Below are 20,581 nucleotides of genomic sequence, written 5' to 3'. Positions count from 1 at the left end.
TTAGGCCCCTTAGTTCAACCCATTTATTGTTCTGGACCATGTCCATCCTTTTATGATAACAGTGTACCCATCTTGTGATGGCCACTTCCAGCAGGATAAGACATCATGTCACAAAGCTCATATCATGTCATACTGGTTTCTTGTAGGTGGCAATGAGTTCACTGAACTCAAATGACCTCCAGTGACCAGATGTTAATCCTCTTGAGCACCTTTGGGATGTGGTATATTCCTATCATGGATATTCAGCTGACAAATCTGCAGCACCTGTGTGATGGTATCATGTCAATATGGGCCAAAATCCCAGAGGAATGTTTCAAGTACTTTGTTGTATTTTGTACTTTGTATATAGAAATGCATAGACTCATAAACCCTCAAACGTTACACATTTATTCATTTCATTGCCAGCATTTAGGACTGCTAGTGGCAGTGGGGGCTGCAAACACATGTATTAAAATTAATTTGCTTGATCGGTCCCATACAACTGCATGTGCAATCTGAACTAAATGTATGAACTCAGGTCCACTTGAGGTAAGGCTTGGGAAAGAGTATGTTTTGGCACATAAGATGATAATCACACTATAGTTAGAGTAAAACAAATACATATAAAAAATAAAGTCTTAAACCTTTGCTCTGGTCAAAAGTCGAGTTGCATGAGTAGCAACAAAATGTCAGTGCATTTTTAAGTAAATACAGTAGATAATGAGCATTGTGTATCCCATGATTAGCTGGTAATAAATCTAAAATAAAAGGAAATCTAGATAAAATTTCAATGTGCTTAATTTACTTGTAAACATAAGTTATTTTCTTTATAACTTAGCTGATGTAGCATTAAGAGACCTATCTCAGTGAATGACTTAAAAAACCCCAACAACAAAAAACGCACCCTGCTATCGTTATCACAACTGACAGGTTTCCACAAATTAGCTATACTGCAATCGCATTTGTGGTGCTTTATGTGAATGTGCAGTTATTTCTCTGTTTGGTTTGGAGTGTAGTATACATTTCAAGTATACAGCAGGTGGTCTCAGTGTCATTGTTTTCATAGATTTCTGTCAGTGGGCGATGTAGCTCTGCAGAGCGTCCAGGATGAACTGGAGGCTGCGTTTGTATAGAAACGAGTCCTTCCTCTCTGGTTTGCAGATGTTTAGGTGATCTACGTCCACTTCAATGAGCTCACCAATCCCGAGATCTGAAACCACAACACGATGAGACGCAAGACACTGCTTCAACTATGTGTTGTTGTTTTTTTAATATTTAAGCTGTACATTTCAGACATTACAGTATGTGGAGTTACATACTTGCTGACTGCGTTGGTACCACAAGTATCTTGATCATGGGTCCAATGTTTGTCGGTAGAGTCTCTGCAAAGCTCAGCACCTTGAAATCCTTTTCTTTGGCCAGGTTCAAGAAGTTGTCATTCAGGCTGCGCAGAGCTGGTGAATCTTAAAACACACACATCAATTCACATTAGATGCTGAAAGAGTTCCATAGACCGCAGAATTCATCATATTCACTGACCTTTACAGAGTTCTCTGACTTCTATGGAGGGGAAGAGAAGATATCTAACATTGACAGAGTACTCTGCCATGAAGGTGCCGTAGTGAGGAACACTATAAAACATAATCCCTTTGGTGTTCTGTAATAACCCATGCATGTCTGGGTCCTGTAAGGCATCCAGCAGCATTTTCTTTACAAGCAGTCCTGCAAGAGAAACCAAATGCAAGAGGATAGATTAGTAATTTTTGTTTTTCAAATTGGATTCAAGGGATCTGCATAAAAGTCCGACATGCTTGTGGAAGGAAAGATGTGGGAGAAATACCTCCCATACTGTGGGCTACCCAGACCACAGGCCTTTCTCCAACTCCCGCCAGCTTTAACTTCTTTAGCAGCTCCTGACTTCTGTAGGCTAGAGACATCCTGGAGAGACAGATAGTCAACCCTTTTTAATCTGTTGGAGTAATTAATCCAAGGGTACCCGACTTTGCAAAAATATTCTATTTTACCAAGAATAGCACCTTAATCACATGTAGACCTATAAAGAAACTACAGACTTATAGTTGTTGTTTTTTTTACCTCTGATTCTCAGCAGGACACTGGGCCATCCAGTCACTTAGATGACTGTCATACTCCACCGACAGCACTCTAAGATTTGGACAGTCAGCAGCCAACCATGACTGACAATAAACAGTGATAAAACAACACGGAAGAACACTGAGATAAATCTTAAGCTGTGTGAGACCTCAGAAACACTGGAAAACACTGAAACAATCCATTAATGTAATGAGAGGAATTAGGTGCCTTTGTTACCTTTGGCCAGCACTCTGTATAGTCATCTTCGCGTTTGGCTGCCTCCTCTTCCTCTAATGCATTGCGGTCCTTCTGCCTCCACGTCTTAAAAGCTGCCCCTAGAATCCCGTGGATGAACAGCACGTCTGCTTTGATTGGCTGACTGGAAATTGAAAACATTGTCAAAGATGACGGTTGGGTTATAACAATAAAATAATATGACGTTAATGCATTATGTAATAACTGAATTTGTTTTCCTACTTGCTACGTGTTTGTGGGTGCAGGATATAGACGCCATCTGGGTATTTCTCTTTTACTGTCTCCCTGTCCAGGTTTGCAAGAGCGCGAGCTGCGTGAGACGCCTGCATGATGTGAGGGCACTGCATCATCTCAGCCAGGACAGACACCCAGCCTGCAAGTGTTTTATGGGTAAAGTAGGGGGAAAAAAACAGGAAAGTGTGAGGAGTACGATAAAATTTATAAGTTGGGGTGGATAACTATAAAAGTAAACACATTTTTTGTGATGGTGAAAATCGAATCTCTAATTGAAACAAGCACAACATATATTTTAGACCTTACTTTCATAACATCTTTAGCGCACCCAGTCAGGATTACACATAATCAGAGCTGTCTCCAGTTTATTCAGATTAGTTACAGACTTACCGGACTGGGCTATGGCCTGATGGGCACCTTCATTGAGAGCCAGGTTTCCGATGATGCGAACAATGTTCCTCTGAATCTTCATAGAGTCTGTTCTGAGCTGATAAACCCTCTGGAGAAGCTGTAGACCTCCGTTGGCAACTATGTGGTCACAGTGGCTCCTTACCTGCAGATCACAAAGTATTAACCACAAGGCAACATCCAGACAGCGGGCGCATAGAATTGACCTTAATACACTGCTACAATGATCACAATGAGTAGTAAGTAAATAATCAAGCCACCGACTCCAGACTAAATCACCTTTGGATGCACAATGATGATGATTACCTTTGAGTGCTGTACCAGTGCCTGCAGACAGAAGGACTCCACCTTCTCAGAAGGAACAGAGGTAAGGCTCTGGGCATAAGGCAGCCCATTGCCACCAAAACTCCACAGACCACCCTGAACAATGAAGCGCACGTGTTAATGACAGGATATAGAAACTAGCTTCTTCTTTTTTTCTTTATCACATCCCAGTGACTGTTTTTAGTTTTAGACCTGGCCTTCCTAATGACTGTACATGTATGTGTACATCTGTGATTGTTACCCTTTGTGCTGCCAAGGACTGAGTGCTCTCTCTCAGGGCCAGTGAGGTAAAGTACCGAACACATTTGTCCACCTCAGTTTGAGGCAGAGATGCCAAAAGCTGCCTCAGTCCGTCCTCCGCTGACAAACCCTGAGAAGATCACAGCACATCTGTGAGGTAGGCATTCAAATGGTAACTATCCTAAAAAGTAGATTTGAGTACCTCCTCCAAATCAGGCAGTGCAGGTGGGTGACGGAAAAACCTCAGGTCTACCTGAGGCATCCGGGCCAAGCCCACTGCTGTCCGATGGTCTATAACCTGGGCTGCCGTCTGGTACTGGTAATCTGGATTATTCAAAACAGGTGTGATCTAAGACCAGAGCAGGTCTCTGTTGTGTATCAAATTAACGTGACAGGAAACTTTTAGGGTCCTTTACCATGCCAGTGGTGATTGTCTGCAAGCTCCTGAACAGCCTCTAGTCTGATGGCTTTGTTAGCTGACTGTGTCTTCTTCAGCAGGACCCACAATGCCACCTCATGTGGGTCAGCATCCACATGACTGAAGTGCTCTAAGACACAAAATTACGGAACAAACTGACCGTCTGAACATTTACAAAATAAAAGTGGAGACGTGTTCTACTAATTCCTCTAACTGGACCTTTTAGCAATTCTAACTACAACTAAAAGGTTAACTACTAGTGTCTACTGCACCACCTTTTAGATTACTACAAGAGCTAATGAGCTACAGTACAAACCTTGCAGGAGTGAAACTTGTGTCATCAATTTGGCAGCTATTAATTTGTAAAAGGTTAAAGTAAACAAAAGTGAATGTAACTTTTTGTCTGCGGATTTAAAACTACAGGTGGCTAAAAACAAAACAAAAAATCTCAGACTTGTTTATTCCACTCACTTTTACAAGATCCACACCACTGTAAAAGCTATGTGGCATTCAAAACAGGATGTGCATGTGCAAAGGCAGGTGTTTCCTTTGGTCTCTGTGCACATATGTCACATAAAATTGACTAAATGACTACAGTTTTCTGAGCATAAACACTTGCCCTGCTATTGGCAATAATACTTTTCAGTTCAAGAAATATTAGGGGCATTATCGTGTATCTGTCTATGTTATTGGTGAATTGGTGTTTGTTAGTTTCTTACCATCGAGTGATTGCAGTAAAAGCCTCGAGGATATTTCCACAAACCGTCTTGCTGCTTTATGAAGTTCCCTCCTTGCTTTGTGTGTAAGTCCTGGAAGAGATGCAGAAAAAAACAACTAGCCACTACTCTCTTGACAAAATTTAGAACTGCATTTCTATAACATTATAAAGACAACAGAAACCATTTAGAAATGCTTCCCTGTAGAGGTGGCTAATTAATCAAATTTGAGTCAGATTAATTTATATTTCCATTTTTATAATAAAGATTCTGTTTTTTATCTTTCACTATAAATCCATCTCATCCTTATAGCATTTGCACCTCCCCGAAAGCCTAAACACATTCCCTGCTATACTGTTGTGTGTTAAGTTCACATGTATTTATTTTAAGTTAAAAGTGAAGTAGCGCATTATGAGTGATTACTGCTTAAAATGATCATGATCATATGTTTCGGCATAGTCAAGCCGCTTATATTTGAGTTTATAAGTTGATTGTGAAAGCTTCCACTAAAAAGGTCGAGGAAGTAAAATCACCCAACACCAAATGGCCCAAAGTCCTGGCAGGAAAGGGAAGACAGGAAGAATGAAGGCAGATGTCACTGCCCCACTGAACATAAAAAACTCAACAACACTTTCTCATACAAGAACAAAATGGGGCCACTCAGCATATTTGTCAGATAATGCCCTCCCACAGTAGGGAAGAAGGAACATGTCCAAAACCCAGTAAATTTAAATTAAAAATCTAAACAGGTCTTACTACATTTATAGGCTAGTGGAAATATATAAATAATTTATACAGCAAAAGAGGTTAAAATGACAGATTTAGTACAAGAAGAAATACTGCAATGCCAAATGGGAGATGCTACATTTGACCTTGTGTATTTTCACAACAAAATGTGTAATTCGTCCCAAAATACGTCCGACACTAGATGGAGGTATGTAGAAACAGAATGTGAATATTTTGATGCAGTGAGAAAATGTAGAACTACAAACACAGTCGTACAACAGGCAAAAACATCAAATATGAGACTCCGTGATGCATTTATAAATGTACTGTTTATTCTGGGATTGTCCTACAAACACCAGCCAGGGTTTGGTGAAAAGTTGTGACTGAGTCCAGCAACAAAAGATATATAATGTGTCATGTTACCCATGAGGTTGTTTAGGATAGCATTAATTACCTCCAGTTAGGTTGTCTTTTTCATCTGAAGGAGTGGCCCTCAGATAGATGTACGACTTGTTCTTCTCCTGAAGAATTGCACTAGTGTCAATGGTCACAGCCTTATCCAAGGCTATCACCTCATAAGTAATAAAAAGACAGCCCCTGCAGAAAGGAGCATGTTTAATAAGCTATGGGACAGAGATCATTCTTCTCTCACACGCTGCATAAATCATTCTTTTAATAATGTAACTTACCCCAAGACAACTGCGCCAGTTACTTTAGCAACTTTCCCTAAATGCCAGCGAAGAGGAAGATCTTTATTTTCAACGTGTTTATTGAAATTTATTGTACAAGATTGCTGATTTGTCTAATAACTTACTTAAATCTTTCCACTGAAGCACTTTCTTCACACTAGGCGGCCCAGCTGTGCTCAGCCTCCGACAACGGATCCAGCGCAGAGCGGCTGCGGACATCCTTCCCCTGTGTGCCCTCCCAGATGTGCGTGTGTTAACCAGACTGCTGTCCAACCTATCTGACCAAGTCACAGACGTGAGGACAGTGTCTGATAAGGCACATAACGGTATGTCAACGCAAAAACGACCCGATAATTACATTTAATGTTATCATGTCAGTTTAAACACTTAGCAGTGCTAACATTTAACTCGTGACAGTGCTAATGGTGAACTAATCTAAAGCATTAATATAATCAAAGACCATTAGCTAAACGTTAGCTAGCCACACAGATGGGTGTAACTGACAGCTGGGCTAAAATTACTTGAGTAAATAACATAAACACCGGTAAGTCTCCGCCATAAAGCCAAAGCTGGCATGAACACCCAAACGTAATCCGGGTGAAGCTAAATGAAGCCTTAGCTGCCACTAACTTGGTGGAGATTAGTTAGCATTTGGCTATGATTGTTCTAGCTCTGTGCAAGGCACCCAAACGGCTAATGGAGTAACCCGGTGGACATGTAGTGGATTAATGTCCATTTCTGATAAGCGAGTTTACCGTATTTATCGATGGACACGTTTTAAAAGAACTACGATAACGTCCTCCAAGACTGCAGCCGGTGTAAATAAACACAACATAAATTTGTCCCACAAATAATACGTCATCCACTGCAACAGTTTTTTTTTATTGACCGCTTTAGAGGTTCGGTGTGTGAACTGCAAGATTACGCAAAAACGACAGTGTAAAAAGTAAATATGTCACGGGGGGAAAGAGGAGGGGCGAGAGTAAGAGAGGCATCAAATAAAGACGGTAATACTGTTACAATGCGATATTATAAAATCAAAAATGTTTATAGCCTTCTTGTTGCGGGAAGGATAAATTGTGGTCACATAAAGTTTAATTTCCATTCATGAAAATAGGGAAGTGTGGCTTCTTATTGGAGAACTGCAATTTATGGATGTGAAATTTGGCAATATCAGCAAACTGATAAGAATAGATGGGTTAGAGGAGGGGTGTCAAATATAAGGCACAGGGGCCAGAAATAAGCTGATGAACACTCCAATCGGGCCTCACTGGACAGCTTTAGGAAATGCGAAGAGAGTCTGTTTTAGTTTGACTTTTAATATAATTTTGTATCACAGATTTATCTTTACTGCTAAATGCCTCCTATGTGGCCACACCTAAGTAATTAGGTAACAGATAATAAAAAAAATATATCAGAAAAGTTCCTTTTCTTCACTACAGAAATTAATGGGTTTTTTTTAACAATGGATACAAATAAAGGACGTGTTCTGTGAATAAACAAAAACTTTGTGTTTTGTAATCACAGGATTGACAAAGATATAGCTACCAGAACCTTTTCTGTAATTTTACACGTTTATTTCTTACAATTTAATTCTCATACATATAGATTTCTTTCATTCACTACAGCAGTGGATGAATCTTTATTATGTAGAAAAAAACTGAGATGTTCTGTTGAAATTGTGCTTCTTTGTCAAATATTAAGATAATATTCAATAATCGAATAACCCATTATGAACGGACAGAAAGAAGAGTTTCATTGGTCTGGCCCACTTAAGATCAAAGTGTGCTGTATCTGGCTCACAGTTTAAAATGAGTTTGACCTCCTTTCTCTTTCTCAGTCAAATATGTACCAGATTTATTTAAAGTGAAAATTTGACAAAATGTTATTAGAACTAAAACCAGTAATGTCTTTTCTACAACTCTTTTCCATAAGTACAAGACAAAAATATATATAGGAGGACATCTGTGGGAAGGTCTGACAAAAAGAGCAAAATATATCTATCTAAACAGAAGTGTATTTTTTACATGCAGTAACATATTTGTTATTACATGTTTTTTACATTTTATTTGCATTTTTAACATATCATAAAACTTTTAAAAACTTAAACACAACTCAAAACATTGTTCTTTCTTCTCAAAACTGATTTCTTTAACCAAAACAACACGCACATACCTTTACATTCCTACAGAACATCAAAAACCAAATTCAGAAATTCAGGAAAATACTATAAAAATTATTTGTGTATTTTTGGCCATGAAGCTACATATTTAAATCCATGCAAATGTGTAAGAGTAAGTTTATTTTTTCTTGTTCTGGTGAAGTGTAGGGAGTTTTGTCCAAATATAGCATTTACAGTTCTACATATATCTCAACACCAGTGTTACCTGTTTCATGTAGTATATGGCAAAACTCAGTAATTCCACCATGTAATGTTAGTACAGTGAGAAACATTGCCAAGAAAATCAGTGCAGAGATACAAAAAGGTAACAAAAGAAGTATTTATTGGTTACTATAATACAAAATGTCCCACTGAGCAGCTGCACACATTTCACTGGAAATATTGGCATGGCTGAGCCTTCCTCTTCCTCCTCGTCCACGATGGCCTCCGCTGCCTGCTAGTCTTCCTCTTCTACACTTGAGGCCTCTTTTATACTCTGACACATGACTGAATTGTTCTTCTAGTTGAGTTTGAGGAGGTGCATAACGAGTGAGAGGAACTGGTAATGATTGTGTTGCCTTTTGAAGGCCAGTGTTTTGTAGGTGAAAAAAGCGTGTTGAATAATGGATTTGTGTGTCAGAAATGTGCAAATCTTGGATTTATAATGATATTTGAGTGAGACCAGTAAAATTGTGCTAAGAGTTTGGCATTTTGGAGTCATGTTTTTAGATTTGGTTGTATAGTTCTTTTTTGTGTGTATTAAATGTGGTAAACTAATTAATTTAGTTTCCATAGTAGGTTTGTTTGTTTCGGTTTAGTTTTTAGTTTGCATTGTTTAAAAATTTTAAGTTTTAGGTTAGCTTTTATTATTATTTTTCTGTCTGGCTTTAGTCAGCTGTAAATACCTTAGCGATTATGTGTTTTGCCATTACGAGTGCTGCTCATCGTTTGGTCCTGTAAAGTTTAAGAGCTCTGTAGGGATTGTGTCCTTCACCTTTCAAACTTTACTGTTGTACACAAGTTCCTTCTTCAGGAAACAACAGTTAGGACAGTAATAAAAATGACAGCACAGCTGCACTGTAAATATAGCAGTCTAACACAGCTATTACTATTATTGTATTCTGGCTTTTTTTTGCTCTAGAGTGCATTACTGTGGAACAACACTATAGTCTTGAACTGTTGGTAGCTCATATTTGAGTGAGTGCTAGGTTGAACTGCATTGTAAGGTGACTACCTTGACTTTTATGAAGTGTGCTGGAGAGGTTTCATGAAAATCAACATAGTAGCAGTTCATAGTACAATGGTTCAGACATTTGCTTGCCATGCAAAAGGTCACTGGTTCAGTTTTAGCTGGAGATTAAAAGCCCATTTGTGCTTGTACCAAGGGAGCAGCTGAAAGTAGCTATAGGTGGAGTGGTAAAGGACAGAACCCATTACATTTTGAGATTGCTCAGTATCCTTTCTTTATACCCAGAGGCCTTATTGGAAGAATTATTCACTTTTTTTTATATATTTTGTGTCAGCTTATGTGAAGAAATGGTTGTCCTGCCGAGTCCCTCCAGACCTGTTGCAGACCAAAATGTCTGCACTGAAAAGCCTTTTTGAGTCTTGCTTTATTGCATTAACTTAAGAGCAGAGTCCAGTAAAATACATTCAAAACATACAGAACAAAAATTCTTATACCTAATGCCCACATTTTCTCACATGTCACATTCGCAAGTGCTGTTCATGCAAACACATAAACAAAATCATCTTGAATATGTGATTCAGAAAATAAAAAACATCAGGTCCATTTAACCAAGTTTTCATCATGAATTTGATAAAACATCAAATAGTCTAATGCACTTTATTAACTACAGGCTTACACACACTTTTTATTTATCTTTTAAGCTTCACGTGTACAATCATTACATCTTTTCTTGCATAGTTATTATACGACCTGCACGGAGAAAGCATATGTCTTGCCTTACATTATAAATAATCACCATTGACAGGATGCAACACCATTCAAATAACTTTTTACAATTTCTTTTTTTGTATAAAAGTATCTAATGATGAAAGGCAAATATGTTTATAAATATATAGCAGATTTGCTAAAAATTATGTAATTTCAGGAAGTTATTGTGTTAAGCAGGGCACTTAGCTGAGCTTGGCCTCTTTGTTTTCTCCACTCCAGCTCCACCTGATCATAAAAATCATTATAGATTTAGTCCAGTTTGGAAATCCATTCATCTCCCAATTAGTATCAGCCAGTGCTGCTTTCACTCCTCTTAGGTTCGGGTTTCCTGATAAGCTCTGATTATGCTCTCATAAGCTGGAGGTGGGGTCTGCGTAGCATGAAGACCTCTGACACTGTTCCCCCAAAATGACTCTGGTCTTGGTGGGGTGGCAGCTGGCTGGGCTACGCTTTGAGCTGATCCAGTTGATGTAGTCAGAGGTGGTGTACGTGGCAGTGTGGTTTGGCTCCCCTCCTCTGCCTCTCTTGCAATTTGGCTGCACTGGAGGAGCGGGTGGAAGGTGGAGCCCCTGAAGCTGGATTTATGCGCCATTGCGTCAAAGTGATCTTGAGAGGAAGTCTGGCGGTGAAAGGTGAAAGCAGCTGTCACTAAGCTGTTGTTGCTTCGCCGGTCATAGCTGCTGCTGCGGTTAAAGCCTGGACGATGGCGGGAAGAAGTGTGCGAGCGGCGATGCGGGCGGCGGGTGATGCTGGCAGAGCCTGCTTTGTGTCGGGAAAACCAAGTAAGCATCACATAAACTAGGGCGCCCAAGAGAAGGCCCACTGCCACAGAAGCACAGAAAGCTATAATCAGGTGGTCTGTGAAGAGAGAAGCATACCATTTAAAAAAGGATCATTATAAAATGATCTGTGCTGTAGTATCTTTTTTATATCGCAAATATTCCCATTACAAGTCTGTGAAAAAGTGTTTGCTCCCTTTCCTGCTTTCTTCTTTGTTTATATGCTTTAAATCATTAAATGAAATTGTAATATTAGACAAAGATAACCTGAGTAAGTATAAAATGCAGTTTTAAATTATGGTTTAATTTATTAAACCATCATTTTGTTATTAATCAGTTAATTCATGATTCCCTGTGTGAAATCATGAATGAACTGTGATTAGCCAAATTTTTTCAGAAGTTCACTTCAGTTTCACAAGCCACTCTTAGGTTTGATTACTGCCAGACCTGTTGTATCAAAGAATTACTTAAATAGAACCTGCCTGACAAAGTGAAGCAGGCTAAAAGATTTCAGAAGACAGCACATCGTGCCAAGATCTAAAGAAACAGCTGAGAATCAAAGTCATTGATATCTATCAGTCTGAAAAGGGTTATAAAGCCATTTCTAAAGCTTTAAGGCTGGGAATCTGAACTTGGAACAGCGGTGAACCTTCCTATGAGTGTCCGGCCTACCGAAATTAGTCCAAGCGCACATACATAACTTATGGAAGGAGGTCAGAAAATAACCAGGACAAAATCTAAAGAGCTGCAGGGTTCACATGTCTCAGTTACACTTAGAATTCATGACTTGGCAAAAATGGCATCCAAGAGAGAGTTCCAAGGAGAAAACCACTGGTGACCAAAAAGAACACAAAGGCTTGTCTTGCACTGCCAAAAAACATCTTGGTGATCCCCAAGATTTCTTGAAGGCTTGAGTACCTTTACATCTGGCATACAACTAACACATCATTTCATAAAAAGATCACCACACCAACAGTAAAATAAAATTCTAAAGGAGAATGTCTGGCCATCAGTTCATGCCCTAAAGCTCACGTACACTTGGGCTATGCAGCAGAACAGTGATCTAAAACACATCAGCAGGCCCACCTCTGAATAGACAAAAACAAAAATGTAGGCTTTGGAGTGGCCTGGTCAAAGTCTTGACTTAAATCCCATTGAGTCTTTTTTGACATGACCTTAAAAAGGCCATTGATGCTGGAAAATCCTCCACTGTGGCTGAATTAAAACAATTCTGCAAAGAAGAGTTTGCCAAAATTCCACCACAGTGATGTGAAAGACTGATTACCAGGTATCACAAATACTTGCTTGCAGTTCTGTGTGGCAAGTGTGGAACAACCAGTTAATATTTCTACAAATGCATATAAAATTGACAAAAAGATACATTTAGATACATTTTTTGATGCTCTCAATACAACATCAGAAATTAATTTGGATCTAAATATCCTTCTGGATCCACACAGTCAATTAATGCACAGGTTGGAGGGTTTTTCAGCTTTGGTGAAGTTATACATCCTCACTGCTCTTATGCACATGCAGTGCATCTAAATATCCTTTATGGTCTTTTTTTTAATAATCCACTGTGAATGCAAGGGATTTAATGTGTGCTAGGAAGAAACTGAGAATTGCCAGACGTGTCTTGAAATATGGTGGCCCTTGACAAAATAATAATAGGCTTTCCTCTGCCTGTGTTTAACAGATTGAGCGTCTTGGAGAAAACAAACCAACTGAGTTTCATTTCCACACACGCACACACAGACAAAAAATGAAAAGCTGTTGACATATTCTTGCTCTGTGCTACTTTGCCTTGGATAAAGCCAACTGAGCATGCTTGAGAGAAGGAAGAGAATGTAGCAGATGAGACAAATACCACTGGACTTATGCCAGGAAAAGAAATCGGGTTCCCCTCAATAAAATGTTCAAAAAGTTTGAACCTGCTTTGTTACTAGACCACATTTCCACAAGTTTTTTTTTCTCTAATTTTGGAAAATGGAGGGCAGACGCTAGTAAAAAGTCATCTGGAAATACCATTAGGGAAAACTGAAAAAAAGAAAACATCAGCAGCAAGTATGTCTGTGTAGGTTCTCAGTCATCCAGGTTATGGTAATCTAAGGAGCTTAGAAAGAAAAGTGACTGGATTGACATTAACATTGATTCAGTAGGTCACATGATAGGGTGAGGTTTCACCTTAAAACTCAGATAATGACCTACACCTTTGTTCATTTGATGAGGCACCTGATCAATAGTGGGTCAAGTACCCTCTTAAGGGAAAACTCCCACTAGGGCTTAAATACCTGGGACTCTCCACCATTTGGTTTTAGAACAGAAGAAGATTCTCGGATGAAAGGTGAAACGTCCTCAAGAAACTTAAAGAAGTCCAGTCGCTTTTCTTTCCACGCTCCTTAGATGAGCACCAAACAGATCGAGCATTCTTAGAAGTCTGAAAAGGTTTCTTTGAATATTCAAATTTGGATGATAAAGCTTGGTTCAAAAAGGCACCAGGCCCGCATATTACATCTATTCTAGGAGGCGATTCAAGCTTGAATTCCTGAAGGCACCAATCAGAGCAACCACATGAAACACACCAGCTAAAAGAGAAAGAAAACTCAGAAAACTCAGAAAACTCACCAACGTCGGCAGGCTGAAGCATTTCCAGAAGGAAATTTGTGTTGTTCGCAGCCATGACTTAATCTGCTTTGTCAAAGGAGAGGAAGAGAGACTGAAGCTCAGTTCAGTCTGTCTGTTCCTCGTCTTCTCCCTTCTCTCCTGTCAATTCTTTCCTGTCCTTTTTTATGATGGGTTTTCCTGTCTTTCTGTCCCGTCTCTTTTCCTGTTCCCCCTACTTTCTCCCTCTTCTCCTTTGCTCACTTTCCCTGTCAGTAACGTCCGACTTCCTCAAAAGGAGACTCAGCCCAGACGCTCGCAGGGCTGGCAGCTAACTCTGACAGTCAGCTTGTTTATGGAAGCGGAAAACTACGCTGTCACATTTCCTGCTTTTCTGCTGGAAATTAGCAACAGGAGGGGCTTATCTACTCAGGACAGAGATCCTGGAGGTATAGAGACGGGGTGTTTCTGTAATCACTTCCTCTCTCATCATTTCCTTCAGGTTGATTAAAGTAGAAGAAGGATCACCACCGCAGGAGTTAGTCCTTCAGCTGTTACCATATGAGAGTCTATTACAATCACAAATATTTTTCTTCCTTTCAGAAATGATAAATATTTCAATCTCTTCTTTTTTTTCTTCCGTCACAGAGACCCCAGGCGACAAGCCACCACCTTGCACCAGAAGTTACATTTCTGGGGCTGTAAGGGGCATTGAAAGGCAAATCTCCAACTGAAAATGGTGATTGTAATTTTGCACGTGTCTTTAACTGCAGCATTTGTATTGGTAAACTCAGTGTTTCTTCGGTGCCTCTCTCTCTATCAAAACCAAAGTTGCCTGAATTTGAGAGATTCATTAAAAAAATGTAATTTGATAAGAAAGAAGAGCTGCTCAGCTGCTCTTTTGATACACCAACATTTTTATTTCAAGTTCTTTTTTACCGCCTTCTCTCAACAAATCAGGATATAATGCACTGAAATGAATCTCTGTGTTTTTGATCCCACGCTAAACTAAGGAAAAAGAATAGCAGTCAAATCTGCTGCAAATTCATCAATTCAGTCAGGAAGAACGATGCCAGTAGTCACATTGGTATGCCTCTGAGGTAGACCGGCCCCTTTGCTCCAACAGCAGCTTTTTATTTTACTTCTCCGAGTTGACCCCTGATCTCAGCTTTCTCTAAACATTCACTGAGTCAATGGTTTTTTGTTTTTGTTTTTAAAATACACAATTATGAGCATTTTACTCAAAAATCTCTGAGAGTTTATTGTGTTAAGAGAGCTTTAACCTTCTTACTGGCAAAGAGAGAGTAAGGGAGAGAGACTATCCCAACCAAAGCTTGAACTTCCTTTAATTGTTGGCTCGGCTGTATGACCTGTTGAAAATAGTATGTCAGGCCATTGTTTTCTGATATAGAGAAGCTGAAGGCCAATAAACCAATATGTTGATATGTGGCGGAGACATTCTTTAAGCTTTTATAGCTTTTGTTCATGGCATTTATCAAGTGTAGCAGGGCGGAGTGGTGGGAAATAACTGTGCAGTCCTTAATGTCTTAATGTCTAAAGTAAAGAAATACACATCCAGAAGTACTTCAAAGATTTAGGTAGCAAGGAAAAATGCAGATTTTACAGATTTTTAAAAATTAATATTTTATAAACCTTCAAAGCTGTGGCTTGTATCAATGTGCTTTTCTGGAGCATGTATAAAATTAGTAAAATAAAAATAAACAGGTGATACTGTTTTGTTTTAAAGACATTGCATTGGTTAGAAATTAATGCACCAGGGAGCTACTCTCTGTGTTTCTTCTGTCCCCGCTTTGATCAGTAGATGGAGCAATACTCCAGGGTAACTTCATATCTCTTTATGTGATCTGAAAGTCAGAGAGCATGTCTGCTGCCACCCTGTAAACATTAAACATCTGTAAACATTAAACATCAGTCAAAATGGGGGGAAAGAGTTAGAAAAACATCTCTGTTAGCTAATTAGCAGACACAAATGATAAAAGGGCTGAGGTTATTTATCTTTAATATTTGCACTGTACTTTTGAATGTGTGATGCAGTCTGTTTGCAGACCTCCACATAATGATTATTCAACTGTATTGCACTCAAAAAAAGCCATGCTTTCTGCATCTTAATTAATAATGGGTGGCAGCCCTTTAAGGCAAGTACATTTTTACACAATTTTCATGAATTAATTACATAAATAATTGTGTCCTTTTTGCTACAGAAAAACATGTAAAAGGCTTCTGAGTTGAATACATAACATACATCAGTATAACTGGAAAGATTCACTCATGTTTCAAACATGTTTCGTGGTAAACAACTTTTCAGATACAATAATTCAGGACCCATAATAGATTTGCAGAACAGCGTTTCTCTCTTAGCATGTTGATTTTTGCCATGCATACAGCAAACTTTCTAATGAGATTTCAGAAAACTGCTGACTATGCATGAAAGAGATTACCATGCTAGCAGTCTTGCTCCCAGCTCTCTGGCTGTGCAATGATTAGATAAGAAAACGGATCTTAAAAGGGTTACTCTTGGATGGTTTCCTATTGACCTGAGTGTTTTGTCTCTGCTCTCCTCTGCTGCAGCATTGTCGACTTTCTCTTTCGCTGAATCTGTTTTGGTCCACAGGGGCGCTGAACGGTAGAGGTCACCTCGAGCTGAGCTGTGTAAAAATGTAGGAATCAGCAGTCCATTCCTGCTGCAGAGCAGCCGGCCAATCCAGCGAAATCCCACAACATTTCAGTGCACTGACGAGTCAAACGGCTGATTCTGACACATGTACATTTATTGGGAAGGAGTTCCTGTATAGCTGATACTGAATTCACCAAGGTAAATCTTTTGCCCCATATTTTCTATGGCAGTAGCAATGGCAGGCCTGTAATTTGAATGGATTATTGTTTTGTTTTGTTTTTGCCTTGTCTTACACTGTGGTTTAGAACATTTTTTAGTAGGTTTACCAGTAAAACACCAATTCATCTTGTTTGGGGGAGTTATTTTGAGGATTTCATGTTCTTCCACATCTTCTCTCCACAGCTTTTTGGCTGAAAGACAAATATTTCCCCCCAGTAAATATTATTTTTACACAGTCACTGCAGAAAACAAACAAAACAACAGCACGCAACAAAAGCTTCAAAAAGGCTGCCGAGATGTTGCAGAAATCTAGACATCCAGACCTGCAGATATACTGTGGAAGGCAAATCCTCATCCTTAAAATCAGCCCTTTTCACCTGCTGCCAATCATTTAGTGAAATCAAAGAAGCTTCAGTTGATCATTTATTAGTTTTTCTGTTTTCAAGGCGTCCTCATCTGTGTCTGCCTTTGTGGAATGACGCTCTGGACGGAGCTCTGTAGCTCCCTCTTTTAGTTTTCTAAGAGCTCTCCTGAGATGATGATGAAAGGACTTGTCTAATGGGATTACACATCGCAATAAGTGCTCAGAGCCCAGTGGTTCATCGCACCTCCCTCTTGCATTTCAAAGAGTGGCATTGATCTGTTGTTGGGTAGTATATCTTGGACATTGTGTTTTAAGGGAGATGCTTTATTGCTTGATTCACAGAGGTTTGTTCTTAATGTTCTTTGTCATTCCAGCCCCAAAATATATGTGTGATTCCTTTAAAACTACACTTAAAATGAAATGTCCTTTGGTTAGGATACAGCTCGCTTATTTTCAAGGATTTGATCTGCAAAAGACACCAATCCCCCCCACCGCCACCCGCACCCCATCCAACCTTTAACCTGAGCACACTGTAAAGGTGATGTCATGGGATAATTCACAAAGCAATGAATTAAGTAGCAACTGAAACTTCTAGTTTATATTGAAATCAAGCAGCATTATGTCATACTTTTGCACACGTGTGCACATGTTCTCTGTATGCTTATGTATATTTAGATTTTATCATGCTAGAGATGGTCTACCTCTATTAATACCAGTGAAATAACAATTTTTCTGTTAGGAAAAATGATTAATAACAGGGTTCCAGTGTATTCCTTTAAGTAAGGAGAAAAATATAGACAATATATGATCATCTAGTCATTGTATTATTTTATTTATTACAATGACTTCATATTAAAAAACTGTATTTTTAAGGTGCAACCCAACCCAAATGTGATTTATACAACAGGTTGGAGCTTGAAATTCTTTCCTTAACCATCAAACAAAGCCAACAAATTATTATACTTTCTGGATTTTTAAGTGGTAGAGCCATTTAGCTCATTTTCAAAACAACATGCTTTCAAATATGTAAGTGATTTTGTTTTCTATGCATCATTAACGCTAATTGTTTTAATCCATTTTGCCTCCATTTTATCTTCAGTAATTTAAGAGCAGTTAATCTTGGTAAATAGCATCCATTTTCCACCACTAATAAAGCAAATACATCAGTCCTTCTGTCTGGCTGAAGGCGTAGTTATCACTCTGGAGTGAGTGCACAAGTTTGGCTTTAACCATTTCAACAAATTAATGCTCAAACCAATATTACCCTCAAATTGAGTCTGATAAATTTTCAGTATCCTTAACATGTATTGGTGCTGACAGGTTTGATTCTTTAATGTCAGCCCTTTTTAAAGTGGGATTTATCTTCCATCGCACATTTTCTGTGACTCATTCTGTTTTTTCTTGTTTCTTTCTTTTGCCACTCTGCAGACACGCACATTTGCCCAGCTGAAGCCAACTTCCCATGTGGAAGAACCAGAAGGCAGGAGAAGAAGCCCTATCCTGAGGTCTGAGATGGAAGCGTATTCCTTTTGGTTGGACAGCAGGTGGCAGTACATGCAGACCACAAAGCTATACAGTCTGCAGGAGTAAAAGGCTCAGGGAAGGGAGGGGGGCCTCTAAGATGTTCAGTGCACAGACACACATGCATGCATGCTCGCATACACATCCAGTTTGCACTTACATCATCATTACCAGGGGAGGAGCTCTGCAGAATGTGAGGATTGCAGACAGCTACTGTAACAGGGATGACTTCAAAAGAAACAGCAACATTGGCATGATTCAGTCTTGACACACTGCGGTCAGTGTGAAGACTCTAAACTGCTGCAGTCCTGGTCAGAGCATGAGGATCTTGCCAGGGTGATTCACAGGAGCTGGGACGTGACTTTAGTGACCTCAGCACAGCAGCATGGCATCACCCAGGCACTACGGACACGCTGCTCGGGATATTACCAACGTGATGCAGAAGCTGCAAGGTAGGAGCCAAATGCTTACTCACAATGCTCTAACTTGGTTTTGCAGAGTGTTTAGAGGTGACCTAGAGCTTGGTATGACACAGCAGAGCAGAATGAGGTAGAGACAGCGTGGAAAAATCTGTCTTCCATCTCATCCTCATGACATGAATGTCCTGATGTGTAATGCTGGAATTCAAGTTCATATGGCTGATAAATGTTTGGTATGAGAAGGGCATAAATCAGTGGAATGTGCAATGTCACTGCATGCAGTGTAAGAAGTACAGTAGAAATTTGGGGTTATAATCAGTTCTGTTTTATCTCACCTTCAGGCCCTATCAGTGCTTTGGTTTATTTTAAATGCTCTGAATCTTTTTTTTAAATCAAGATGGAGAAACCTGCAGCAGTTAGAGCTTATTATTTGACATATAATTTTTCTTTTTCATTGGGAAAAAAACTTGATCAAATGGTAATGAGTAAATGTGTGAGAGACAGCATTATTGCCCCATTCTTGTTTGTGTTTTGTGTTTGTTTTAATTGCCTGCTTGCTCGCTGTGTGTTTGGTCTATCTGTGTTAGTGATTGCACACATGGAGTGCAGTGTGTGTGTGTGTTTGTGTGTATATATATGTTTCTGTATGTTGATTGACAGGGAAGCAGACAATAGCAAAGCTAATCCTCAGAGAAGCTGACAGGATGAAGTCTATTCCTCAGCCTAACTCGGCTTTAGTAGCAGGACTCCTCATAATGGACAGTTATATCCTCAGCTTGCTGGCACAGTTACATCCAACCTGGCTAATTTAAAATAATCAGCTTAAAGTATTTTTTTTAAATCTTCTCTAACCTCTAACTTTTATTTCTTCTTTAAAATTTTATTCTCTATTCTTTAAAATTTTATTTTATTGTATTTTTTGGAGCAGATAACTAGCATTTATTCCCATTTGCTAATAATGAAACAGCATGGCTTTAACAGTTTCACAAGCTTCCAGTGGGAAACGGTGTATCTCAGTGTGCCGGGATCATGTATCCTTTGCTGACAGGATCAGATTGATGACGCTTGCAAAGTAGCAGGAAAGTCAGGTGACACTAGAGCTGAGATCCAATATGGCTGCTCACTGTAAGGCTTCTGAGGTGGCAGTTTCTGTGAAAGCCGAGAACAGCATCAGCAGCCACGTGGTTCCCCTGCATCACTGTGTGCAGGTGTGGATGCACACTTTGAATCTCAATTGTACGCTGATGGATCTAATTTTAGAAGCCTCCCCTCGAGCCGTCTCTCCAGTGCAAAGACGGATTGATGCAGACACGCATTGAGTGCGCATTTAACCATTTGCAACAATGAAAGGGTGTCATATGATCCCATTATTTATTCATACTTCTTAGAATTAAAACAAATTAATCCGCAGGGAGACACCCCGATTTCAAAGAGGTGGATAATGTTTCATCGGCATCTAAATGGTGGTGTTTCTAGATATCTGGCAAGCTTCTACTACTTATAGGTATAGGATTCTTATTGAATGCTGTAAGGATGTAAATAACATGACAGTGGTTTGTTCCAGCCACAGACTTCTGACTGGATCCTACTTTGTTTGGCAGTGTGTCAGCTCCAGTTAGTGAAACTTTTATCTCATTTTAGCAAACGGCCCTTTTACCAACTGTTGCTTTAATGGTTTCACAAATTGTAAGCATTTCAGATAAAATTGTTTCTGTTGCTGTGGGTGTCTTTACAAATGGAAAGACTGAGGGTTTGTGGGAACAATGCTGCTCTAATGTAGCCGCAGTAGCCGTTACCACAAAAATACAACGCGTAGATCATCTTTGATTCTGCTGAATTTAGTAT

General features: G+C 39.3%; 2 protein-coding genes across 2 annotated transcripts; both read right to left on the bottom strand.

The window, feature by feature from the left end:
- Window positions 1-673: 673 nt before the first annotated feature.
- On the bottom strand, window positions 674-6,891 carry serac1 (serine active site containing 1). Its single transcript, XM_085372392.1, has 17 exons — window positions 6,836-6,891; window positions 6,206-6,354; window positions 6,081-6,117; window positions 5,846-5,988; window positions 4,669-4,758; window positions 3,948-4,079; window positions 3,734-3,855; window positions 3,533-3,661; window positions 3,274-3,387; window positions 2,950-3,112; window positions 2,548-2,698; window positions 2,308-2,449; window positions 2,074-2,174; window positions 1,820-1,917; window positions 1,519-1,701; window positions 1,299-1,442; window positions 674-1,189 (listed from the first exon to the last, which is right to left on the bottom strand). Exons 2-17 carry the CDS (start codon window positions 6,297-6,299, stop codon window positions 1,053-1,055), a joined length of 1,980 nt encoding a protein of 659 aa, XP_085228518.1. The 5' UTR covers window positions 6,300-6,354; window positions 6,836-6,891; the 3' UTR covers window positions 674-1,052.
- Window positions 6,892-9,058: 2,167 nt separating this feature from the next.
- On the bottom strand, window positions 9,059-13,875 carry myct1a (myc target 1a). Its single transcript, XM_085372982.1, has 2 exons — window positions 13,603-13,875; window positions 9,059-11,056 (listed from the first exon to the last, which is right to left on the bottom strand). Exons 1-2 carry the CDS (start codon window positions 13,655-13,657, stop codon window positions 10,512-10,514), a joined length of 600 nt encoding a protein of 199 aa, XP_085229108.1. The 5' UTR covers window positions 13,658-13,875; the 3' UTR covers window positions 9,059-10,511.
- Window positions 13,876-20,581: the final 6,706 nt, after the last annotated feature.

The sequence above is a fragment of the Diplotaxodon limnothrissa genome, linkage group LG15 (genome assembly GCF_057381915.1).
Source record: "Diplotaxodon limnothrissa isolate DT_005_m linkage group LG15, D_limnothrissa_male_GT1.1, whole genome shotgun sequence".
NCBI classification, from domain to species: Eukaryota; Metazoa; Chordata; class Actinopteri; order Cichliformes; family Cichlidae; genus Diplotaxodon; species Diplotaxodon limnothrissa.
The sequence above is the reverse complement of the archived record's forward strand: the minus strand, read 5'-3'. Positions and strand labels throughout refer to the sequence as shown.